This window comes from Cynocephalus volans, chromosome 10, assembly GCF_027409185.1.
Source record: "Cynocephalus volans isolate mCynVol1 chromosome 10, mCynVol1.pri, whole genome shotgun sequence".
Taxonomy (NCBI): domain Eukaryota; kingdom Metazoa; phylum Chordata; class Mammalia; order Dermoptera; family Cynocephalidae; genus Cynocephalus; species Cynocephalus volans.
Genome location: NC_084469.1, coordinates 111,560,810 through 111,572,175, shown reverse-complemented (window position 1 = coordinate 111,572,175; position 11,366 = coordinate 111,560,810). Strand labels below are relative to the sequence as shown.

Genomic DNA, 11,366 nt, shown 5'->3' with positions numbered 1-11,366 from the left:
GAGACCTGCCCTGGAGAATGAGGTGAAATCCTCAACGGAGGGCACGCCTGGTGGAGGGCACGGCTTGAGCGCAGGCTGGGAGGTGGGAAGTCGCCAGACGGGGCGGCTAGGCCTCTGTTTCCCAGCCTAGATGCATTGATGGGGAATCTGAGGGCTCCCAAAAGGGGCGGGGCCTGGGCCTCTCGCCTCCTGGCCCACCTGCCACCAGTGCGCTCTTTCTCTTTCGCCACAAAATTCAGAGGTTGTGGGTTTTAATTCCGCCCCCTCGGTCTGAAACCGGAAAAGTCTGTTTTGCAAACGCCACAGGAGGGGGTAGGGGGCAGGGCGGGCCGGGCCCGGGAGACACGGGCCGCTGCTGCCACCTGGTGGCCATGGGCGGAACCAGCGACCACCTGTTTATCCCCGGAGCTGGGGTGGGATTTCATTAGGAAGCCTCAGGCGGTGTTGGGGAGCAGGATGCTGGGCGTCGGGCGGTGCCGACAAGAAGAAGGTGATTCAGGGTGCGTGGGGGGCTCTGGGCGTGAGAGGGAGGGTGGAGCTCCAGGTCCGGGCCCGGGTCCAGGGCGGGGGGCGGACGACCCCTGGGAGGGGCGGGGCTGTCCCTTCCCCAGCCCCATCCAGACTTCGCAGAGTTTTATCTGGCTCTGTCTCCCCCAGACTGGGTGCTCCTGGAATGAATGGATGAAGGAATTCTCAGGCTCCTATTTGGGGATTTTGAGGACATTCAAGCTTCAATCAGGAGAAAGACTCACAAGAAGAGGCTCATTTATTAAGCCTTTGACCCCCTCCAACAGTTCTGTGAGGTCAACATTATCATCACCCCCATTTTACGGGGGTGGGGGGAGACCGGGACTGCGGAGGGGCCATCACATTCCCCAAAATATTTAGAGCCCCCTTACTCCCCAGGCCTGGATCCTCCAAGCCTCGAGACCGACCCCACAATGCTGCGGAGAGCCCAGACTCCCCGTCCAGTGCTCCTGGGAGAGGAAGCCCAGCCCAGGGCCCTGGGATCGACCTGAGCTCCCTCTGGTTCCGCCCCGCCCCCAGTCTATTCAACCCTGGAACAGGCTAATAACAGGGCCCGTCCCTGCCCTGTGGATGACAGGCCTGGTTGGGCACAGCAGCTTCTGTTTCCTGGAGCATTCTAGGGTTCCCACCACAGGAGCTGTGGCAACAGGTGCTGCACAGAGTAGGTCAGAGAGGGAGGCAGGGGTGCTGGAGCCTGGGAAAGGAGCAGCTCTGGGTCACTCAGGCCCGAGTTTGACTCGTGCTCGTGCTGTGTGGCTTCAGGGAAGTCACTCACCCACTCTGAGCCCCAGTGGTCACATCTATAGAATGGGACAGACATGGTACCTCGTAGGGTGGTTGTGAGGATTGGGTGGGGAGGGATCATGTGAGCGTCTGGATGGACTGGTCTGGGTATACCTTAAATGCTTAATATCCAGGCATTGTGATGGTGATAGTCAGTCTTCCTATCTGTAAGACGAGGTGGACATTCCTGTTTCTCCCTCAGGCCTCCAGGCCCACCAAGAGTCACCAAACCTGGGACTCTGCATTAGGTCTCCCAGGAGCAGCGGGAGTCTCGCTGCCTGGGCAGGGCTATTGTCCCAACCGTTTTGCCCACCAGACCCTAGGACCTTGGCCTCAGAGTGTCCTTGCACCTGTCTCTTGTCCTCTAAGGACAGCTCTGTATCCAGGGCCGGCTCAGAGATGCCCCAGGGCAGCTCTTTCTTCTCCGTGAAAGTCTCGGTCCCCTTGTCTTTGTTCCAGGACATCTCCACCACCAGGGCCTCTTGCGGGGACACCTCTTCCAGGAAGTCGGTGGGACTGGTCCACTGCCAAGTCTGGAGAGGGAAGGTGGGGCCAAGGCTGTAGGTGGGGCCCTATTTCCCCTCCACATAAGGACGGAATGGACCAGGTCCCTGCTGGCTAAAATTCTCAGGCCAGTTCAAGGATTGACTCTGCCTCAGTAGCCCCCATTCAGTCCTTCTTAGGAAAAGCACCCCATTTTTCTTTGGGGAACTGTCCCTCCTCTTCTCACAGTTGGGTGGTTGGGAAGAGCGGTGGCCCCACCCCCATTCTAGCAATAGGTATGTGACCTTGGCCCAGCCAATCAGAGCTTTCCCATCCCCTGGTTCCAGTCACAGGCTCAGGGATGGGCATGTGGACCAAACTGGACCGATCAATGATGGCCCTGAGACTTTTGCTCTAGTTAATAGGGAAAATGGAGACCCTATTTCCACCGGGGTAAGGCTGAGCCTGCCTAGGAAAGGACCCTGCAGGGAGGAGAACACTGCAAGGAGAAAGATCCCTAGTTCTGGATCCAGCCTTGTCTGAAGCCCACCACCTTGGGAAAGTTTTTCCATCAGGCTCCCTTTTTGCTGAAGCCACATTGAGTTCTGTTTCTGCTGGTAGGAAATGACCTACGGGAGGTTCCTCTCTGGTCTGCCACTTGCCTATCTGTAAAATGGGAAGGGGTTTGGAGCATTGGTTTTGGAGTCTCTATCTCAGTGGGTTAAGAGAGAATAAAATGAGCTCATGCATGGCCATTGCTCAGCTGAGCCCTTGTCCAGAGGATGCACCCAATAAACGGGACCTGGAGTTAGAAAAGGAGGCCTTACCTGCTTCCCCTGGCTGCTGGGGAACTCGATGGCAGAGCTAGCGCGGGGTGTGGGCAGGGGCGGGCACAGGCGCCGTGCAGCCCTGGGGGGGAAGGGCAGCCAGTCAGAGAAGCAGCGTTTCTGTTTTTACTTTTTAATTGTTCTGACTTCGTTTTTTCATCTCCACTAAGCTATAGAGGGCGTGAGAATTGGGGCGAAGGGAATCGTACAGACTCGGGTTCAAATCCCACCTCTGCCCCCACTGCAGGCCAATCCCTGACCAACTGGGCCTCAGTTTCCTCATCTGTAAAGTGGGCACAATCGACTTACTCTGTGTGACAGGTTGTTATTATTTACTATCACTATCATGGATCATCCTGGGGGGCGAAGCTGCTACTTACCTGTTCACGGCGAGGTACCCAAGAATGCCCAGGAGAAGGATGCTCACGAAGCTCCCCAGAGACGCAAGGAGGATGGACAAATAGGAGACCTGGACTTCTGAGGGTGGGAGAGCTCGGGTTGGGAGAGGGACAGGCCGGGGCCTTCCACCAACTTGCTGCTGATCCTGGCATGCCCAGGTGCTGCGGTTAGTTTCCTTATCTGTGAAGTGGGGGGCCACGGAACCCACCACCAGGTAGCTAGTGCAGAATAAAGACCTGGCCTGCAGGAAGTGCTCAGGACACTGTAGCTCCAGGCACCTGCATGTTGGGCCCACATGGTGCCCCATGGACCCAGACCTGCCCACCCCACACTAAGCCTAGCTCATTCATTCTCTTGGATCCAATTGCTTCTCTTAGGACTGAAAGAACACCAGGCAGAGACCATGGCAGGAACAGGGATCATTTGGCCTCCAAATCTCTCACGGACATGTGCCCCAAGACAACAGCCTGTGTCCTTATCCTTGTGATGAGAGAGACACTTTCATTCATTCGCTCGATAAACAGCCCCCTGCCCCCTTCCCCTTCCCAAGAGCCCCCAGGCTGGGGTGTGGCAGAGCCTGACCCAGATACCCCCAACCCCAAGATATCAGGCCAAGATGGAGAAGCGGTTGCAGATGGTGGGGTGGGGGGGCAGAAGGAGGCAGCGAAGGCTTCCTGGAGGAGAAAGCTTTAGGGCTGAGTTTTGAAGGATGAATAGGAGTCTGACAATGGAAGAGTCAAACATTCCAGGCAGGGGGCTGCATGGGCAGGGTCCCCAGAGTGTGAGAGAAGGCTGGTGAGGGGAACTGTAGGAGGAGGAGGTGAAGAAGTTCAGAGCCAGGGCTGGGACTTGCTCCTGAGGCCATAGGGAGCCATGGAAGGAATGTGAGTGAGGGTGGGGCTGCTCGGATCCTACGGGAAGGAAGCTCGGTGCAGTGTGTGTTGGGCGAGTGCCGGGCGCCGCCCCCTCGCTCACCAATGCTGAAGCGCTGGGGCTGGCTCCAGGCACCGCGCGTCCCTGCAGTGTCCGCTCGCACCTGTACCGTGTAGGCTGCGCCCGCACGCAAACCGTGGAGGGTGACTCGGGTCTCTGTGGGTTTCACGGTGCTCTCTGTGGGGAGAGGCAGCCATGGGTCTCAGGACTCCTTTACTCCCTGGAGGTCAGTCCCTGACCCAAGAACGAGTCCTAGAGTCCTAGCGATGCTGCCACACCCTGGGGATAGGGGTGGGGCTCCTGGACACTTTGCTGAGACTTCTTCCCTAAATGTACCCATCCACCTCAAGCTTATTTGGAGAAATGTTGTTCCTCAAAATAGTCAGCAAATGATGCTTATTTCTCTCTAATTCTAACTTCCCTCCTTCTACCCGTCTTCCTTCCTGCCGCATCTGCCTCCTCGCTGCTCCCTAAAGGCACCAGGCTCAGTCCGACCTCAGGACCTTTGCACTGGTGGCTGCCCCACACCCAGCCTGATTCACCCTTTCCTCCAGATACCTGTATGGTGTCTTCCCTCACTTCCTTCGGGTCTTTAGGGGCAGGGTTAGAATTAGCTTTGTCTATCTTGTCCCCAGTGTCCCCAGCGCACAGTAGCATCTCAATAAGTGTTTGTGGAATTGTATCAATCAAACAAATGAAATACTTTGTAAAAAATCCTCAAGATGAGAATACAGTTGCTGGCTGTCATCAAGAAGAAGAAAAGTTTCCTGGAACTCTAAATATACTCTAAATAAGTATTCTTTGAATATATTCAAGAGGAATATTCCTCAAAAGAAACTCTGGGGAAATTGGTAAATCTGGCCCAATGGTCATTGGGTGTGTAAATCCTCAGCAATTTGGCTTCTGGCAAATTGATTTTCAGCAGATGGACTGTCTTCCGCTGTTCCACCCTAAATAAGTCACCGACCCCCACTTGGCCTCAGTTTCCCCTTCTAAACAATGTGGGGGTGGCCAAGCTGATGGCAGCATATTCATGTCTTTGATGCCAGGGGACCCCCTGCATCCATGCCTTGCCCCGTGCTGGGCGCTGGGGGAGGTGGGAGTGGGGGAGGCAGGACACTAGCTCTATCTTACTGGCCTGACCCGTTGCTGCAGGAGGTGAGTGGGCAAGGCCTTATCTGCAAGGCTATGTTATCTAGCAGGGAGGATCGGGACCCCCAGTTGTGAAATGACCAAGAGTCTCCAGCCCTGGTGAGACCTGTCACAGGTAGGGCAGGAAGTGAGACTGGCCCTGTACGTTCTCATCGCTTTGTCTCTTAAGGAGCAGAAAGGGGCACCCGACTGAGCTGAAATGCAGCCTTGTTCAATCTTTTGGCAAGTGAATGCCTTCTCCAAGCCTCAGTTTCCCCATCTGTGGAATGGGGACAGTCATCCTCACTCCACGAGGACACAGCTGATGCCACCCAGCTCCATCTGGGGGTCCGGAAGGGATGATCAAGACCCTTGAGTCCAATTCTCTTATTTTAAGGATGGGAAAACTGAGGCCCAGAGAGGGACAGCAAGGTGCCCAGGGCAGTGCAGCAAGGCGAAAGTCAAGCCAAAACCCCACTTCCCCCAGCCAGGCCTGTGCTGCCCTCACATACCTGACACCTGGTTGCTGTCCTCATCTCGACAGCGCACGACATATTCCTTCAGGACACCAGGACAGGCACTCAGCGGGGACGGCATCCAGTCCACAGACACCGAGTTCAGGCTGTGATTCTTCACCGAGACATGGTGTGGGGTCCCCGCCACTGAGGCTGCAACCAGCACCGGTGCCACAGTCAACCCCAAGAGCACTGGTTGAGCACTTCCTGCATGCTCGGCTTGGCACTGCCCGGAGAGAGGGGCAACCTTGGCCCCAGAGTCAGATGGTCCTGGATTCAAATCCCAGCTCTACCACTCACTCACTGACACTTCCTCTCTCTGGGTCTTAGTTTTCTTATCTGTAAAATGGGGCAGTGCTGCTCAGGGTATCTTTGGCGTTCACTGAGCTACTTCCATGTGCCAGACTTCTGACCAGAGCCTGACATGCAGTAGGTGCCTCTAAATGCTCATTCCCTCTTTCTGACACGCAAGGCTATGGCCGAGTCCTCCCAGGAGATGCATCTACAGGTTTGGGACACTCACCATTGCCCCCAAAGTGGTAGGTGGACAGGACCGTAGACCATGAGGTGGGCTTCTCTGGGTGTGCGGAGGCGAAGATGGTGATGCGGTAACACTCCTCCTGCCCTATCACCCCAGATGCTCGGCTCCAGCTGTGGGTTGCTGGAAGGAGGACAAGAAGCGGCCACTAAACAGATCGTGTTCCCACCTCTGCACCTTTGTGCCAGCTGTGCATCTGCCAGGAACTCCTGGAGGGCTCCTACTCATGTTTCAAAACCCTTGCACAAATGTCGCTCCTCCAGGATCCCTTCTCTGGGCAATGCCCCCAGCCCGTCCCCAGCCCCTCCAGCCCAGCCCTTCCTCCACGGGGCCAGGGTACCTACATCAGCTCTGCCTCCTCAGCCTAAGAACTCTCCAAGGAAGAGGCTGAGGCTGAGGCCGAGGCCTCCTGGGGCTCTAGCCAGGCACAGGGCAGGAAGTGGGAGAGCGAGAGACTGCCCGCGCCACATGCCCCCCTTTCTCTCCAGAGTCCTCATTAATTTGCCACCAGTATCTTGCTATTTGCCACCTTCCCTGGTGCAAGCGGATATTTAACAAACACGCTGGGATGTGAGACTCATTACCCGCCAAAGTGCAACCTGCCCAGGGCTGAGCCCTGGATGCCAGCAAGAGGCTCCAGACCTGCAAGGGTCAGAATCCAAGTCTCAGCCTGTCCCCACCTCTGTGTGACCTTAAGCAAATGTCCACACCTCTCTGGGCCTAAGACACCCCATATACACAGTCCCTGTAGGTTTGAGCCAGCCAGGAGCTGTAATGGGGGACACAGGCAGAGGCCAGGTGACTAACATTACTGTACCCATTCCAGCTGGGTCCTGGTTTTGGGGCGCAGTCAAGGTGCAGCTGACAAGGCTCCCATCCTGGCCCTGGGGCTGCCACTCAATGCAGTACGTTGTGCCCTGAGCCCGGGCTGGCCAACGCATGGTGGTCCCATTGGCTCCAATGCTGATATTGAGCATCCCTGGTTCTGGAAGGAGATGGGAGAGTCACAAGACAGTTGCCTGCAGTGCCCCCTCCCCAGGCTCCTGCAGCCCCCATCCCATCCTCTTGCATCTGGCTCTCTCCCCATGCTGGGGGCTGCTTGTGGGCTGGGCACAAGAAGAGCAGGAGCGGGTGTTTCAATGGGCTGAGTCCTCTTGCAGCCTAACCGTGGGCTCCCTGCCAGGACGTCCACCATTAGCACTCCCTGCACTGCCACCACTCCCCGCTCCAGCCTGGTGAGCGTCTCCTGCTGCAGCAGGTGCCTGGCCGCCCAGTGCTTGCCTGCCCACAGAGGGTGTGGTGCAGGACCAGGCCTCCCCGGCTGGACAGGACCCACCAGTGGTCTAATGCCAGGCTCAGAGGCACAAGGACACACCCATTCAGTCTCTGGGCACCTCTCTCCTACTCCCTACAGCAAGGGTGCCTGCAACAATCTCAGAGAGGTGGGTACTGCTCCCAAGCCTGGGGACAGCAATTACTATTTATTGAGTGCCAACTGTATCTACCAGGCTAGTGCCAAACGCTTCCCAAGCGCTGCTTTGCTATGAAGTGGGACCATAATCACCCCATTTTACAGATATGAAAACTGAGGCTCACAGAGAGAGAGCCAGGGGCCCTAGGCCACCTAGCAACGCCATGGCCCAAACCAAGCTGGGGCTGACAGACTGGCTGCCATGCCACCCTGGCAAGTGGCTACATCTGTCTGAGTCTCAGTTGTCTCATCTGTAAAATGGGCTTCACTGTGACACCCTCACAGGATTGCTGGGTGCTCGGGCACAAAATTCAAGGGGGCACCAAAAGCACGGTCATCAAGATAAACAATGTTTTAATGTAATATATTTTTAAATTAAAATGAATGCAAGAATGTATGATGAGCACTATTCACAACAGCCAGAAGGTGGAAATGTCCAGTCAACGGAGGACTAAACAAGCACAATGTGGTCCGTCCACACAGTGGAATATTACGCAGCCGTAAAAAGAAAAGAAGCACTGACACATGCTGCAACATGGATGCAACAAGAAAACATGCCCAGTGAAAGAAGCCAGACGTGAAAGGACATATGTTGTATGATTCCATTGATACAAAATATCCAGAACAGACACATCCAGAAAGAGAAAGCAGATTAGTGATCGCCAGGGGCTGGGGGAGGGGCATGAGGAGTGACTGCTGATGGGGACCAGGGTCTCCTTTTGGGGGGATGAGAATGTTCTGGAACTAGATAGAGGTGACAGTTACACAACATTGTAAATGTGATAAATGCCACTGAATTGTGCACTTTAAAATGGTTACTTTTGCTATGTGAATTTTAGCTCAATAAAATATATACATATAAAACAAAATATTAAGATTTTAAATAAAAACAGTATCAACCCTACCCTGTACTTGCATGATCCTGCCTTACTTCCCTCACCCCAATCCTGGCCCAGGTCCCAATAAAACTTTATTTGCAAAAACAGGTGGCTGGCCCGGGCTGTCATTTGCCAGGTGGAGTTTTTTTTTAAATATTGCGTGTTAATATTATGTATCTGGATTACTGAGTTTTGACACACCCCTAAATTAAACACCCCCTCAAATTCTTCTGCCTGACTTGCCTCTGCGTGGTCTAGCTGAGAATCAGAGGAAGTGCTCGGCTCCGAGGGGCCCTCCCGCAACCTTCCCCGCCAGGAGGAGGCACCTGTGTGGGCATAGGCAGGAATGTGCCACGTCTGGTTGGGGCCGGGGCCAAAGCGATTCCAGGAGATGACAGTCACATCATAGGCAGCACCCGAGAGGAAGAGGATTTTCCCCAGGCGCAGGGTCCTCTTGGCGTTGGTCTTACACAGGCAGGACAGCATGTGCAGTTGGACGCGGTAGGTCACCTTCACGTCAGGTGAGGGCCCGTGGCAGCCTTCTGGAAGCTCGAGCTGAGGTGGCTGTCATGAGTACAAGATGGCTTGTGGGCACCTGAACATGCTCACCGTCTCGTGGACAGACACCAGGACACAGCCTGTGAGGACAGACTTGCCCGAGGGCCACAGCAGAATGCACATGCCAAAAATTTAAAGAACCATGAACCTCAGTGCTGGCAAAGAAACTGGCACTCACATCTAGTGCACATTGGTTTTGGAGGGAAAACCTGACAAAACCCACTGTGATCCAGGAGGAAAAATAAAAGTTTCCATCTCTGGAGCCAGCTACCTCAAGCCTGGAAATTTTTCCTAAGAAAAGGAATTTGAATTAGAGGAAATGGGAAGTGGAGGACTTTTGCTACAGCCTCAGAGAGACAGCGCACTAGGGATCTGGCTAAGTCAACTATGGTGAAGCCAATGCGTGGAATATTTGCCCCCGACAGAGACTTTCCCTCTGTGCCTCAGTTTCCTTCTCAGCAAAAAGGGACTAGCTAGGCTGTACTTCATGGGATCTTTGGGGGATTTAAAGTAATAATCTCCCATCTGGGCGAGCATAGTCACTGTCACCTTCTTCCTGGCCTCCTGGTGTCTGCCCAATCCCCCCACAATCTGTTCTGCACACAGGACCCAGAGGGAGCCTATGAACACCTGAGTCCAGCCGTATCCCCCGCTCCCCCACTCACACACACTCCATGGCTCCCTAGTACCTTTGCAGTTAAACCCACAATCTGCTCAGTCTCTGCCACCTCCACATCTCACCTTGCTCATCCTCCTCCGGCCTTTTGCCACCTGCTCCCCATCTCAGGACACCTCACAGTCCTGCAATGAGCCCATTACCTGCCCATGCAGGGTGAGCTTCCTTCTCCCATCCTGGCCCAGGGGCTCCACCAAGAACTTCACCTCGGGCTGTGGGAGGGTTTCTGCACCAAGAACAAAACCAACCGGATGAATTGGAAGGAGAGAAAGACTCAGAGATATCTTCTTGGTAAATTATGTTTCTTTTTTTTTTCTTTGTAAGTTATGGGTTTGCCACATGCACAAAGTGAAATTTGCTTGCTGCCCTGAATGCAGATAACAGAGAGAAACAGGAAGGGGAATTGGTCCCGCTCATACCCCATCCCCGTGGAAGACAGTCAGCCGTGGTTTCGTGCTGCCCAGGTTTTTCTTTAAACACAAACATATTTTTGGCACAGTTTGAAACCCCATTACTCATTTCCCAATAGTCCAGGGTTAGGGGCAGCAGCCCATTTAACCACCCCAGGTGGGTGGCATTGTCCTCAAGACACTGTGACATTGACCCCGAACCCCACCCTAATGGTCCCCACTTCATAAAGCCCAAAAGAGGGTGCAGCGAAGCCCAAGTGCCATATTATGAACATCTTGAGTGCTTATTTCTCCCACTACCTTAATTCTAACACCCATCACCTTATGTCTAACATCGCTACTTTGTTTCTAATACTTGCTGTCTTCTTTCTTTTTTTTCTTTTTCCCCAGCAACTGGCTGATACAGGATCCGAACCTGCAACCTTGGTGTTATCAGGCTGCGCTCGGACCAGATGAGCTAACCGGCCAGCTCTGCCTTATTTCTAATGTCTGCCCCTGCTCTTGTGGCCCAGGGCGCTCTCACCAGGGGGGACGCACACAGGGCTGCTCCAGCTGCTCCAAGGACCTCCCGGGGTCCCCGGCCTGAGCTGCTGCCGCCGTCGTAGCTGGAATTCCTGGGCCACATTCATCTCCATGGGGCAGAGGCAGGATTCTGGGGAGAAGCAGGTCAAACATCAGGTCATGGGGGTTGCCCAGGGCTTGGCACTGGTCACTTAGTCATTAAGCATTTATTAAGTTCCTACTGTGTACAGAGCCAGGTGATGGCTCCTGTCCTCTTGGGGTCTCCAGGATCACCCACTTCTGTCCCTGTCCTGGGTTCTAGTCCCCACCATGCCACCCTTGCATTGTGACCTTGACCAGTGGCTTACTCCCCAAGCCTTGGATTGTTTCCTCACCTGCAAAATGGAAATAATCCAATACCAAAGTACAGGGTGGGGCAACAGGCACACAAATAATTTAGCATTGGGCCCAACATACAGTAGTTGCTCAATTAATGCTAACTTGCTGAAGCTGTTGTGGTGGTTGCTGTTACTATCATTATTCTCACCTAAGTCAGTATCATCCTGAGGTCTGCAGACACCCTAGAAGGAGATCATATATCAATTATTTCCACACTTTGGTGCTGAAAGATATTCACTGTTTTGAAATTTTTTTAAAAATTATTTTACTGAGTGCAGTGTGAAACCACGGATTGGATCCAGGAACAGAAAAAGGGCGTTCATGGGAAAATGGGTG

General features: G+C 54.2%; 1 protein-coding gene across 1 annotated transcript in view; it reads right to left on the bottom strand.

Annotated features, from left to right (window-relative positions):
• Nucleotides 1-434: 434 nt before the first annotated feature.
• The window catches only part of IL12RB1 (interleukin 12 receptor subunit beta 1), a 30,555-nt gene continuing 19,623 nt past the window's right edge, over nt 435-11,366 (bottom strand). Inside the window, 12 exon segments of the mRNA XM_063110079.1 lie at nt 435-514; nt 1,625-1,844; nt 2,622-2,703; nt 3,002-3,098; nt 3,996-4,130; nt 5,597-5,752; nt 6,123-6,260; nt 6,955-7,122; nt 8,813-9,050; nt 9,864-9,946; nt 10,654-10,782; nt 11,179-11,212. Coding sequence (XP_062966149.1) covers nt 435-514; nt 1,625-1,844; nt 2,622-2,703; nt 3,002-3,098; nt 3,996-4,130; nt 5,597-5,752; nt 6,123-6,260; nt 6,955-7,122; nt 8,813-9,050; nt 9,864-9,946; nt 10,654-10,782; nt 11,179-11,212 — 1,560 coding nt within the window.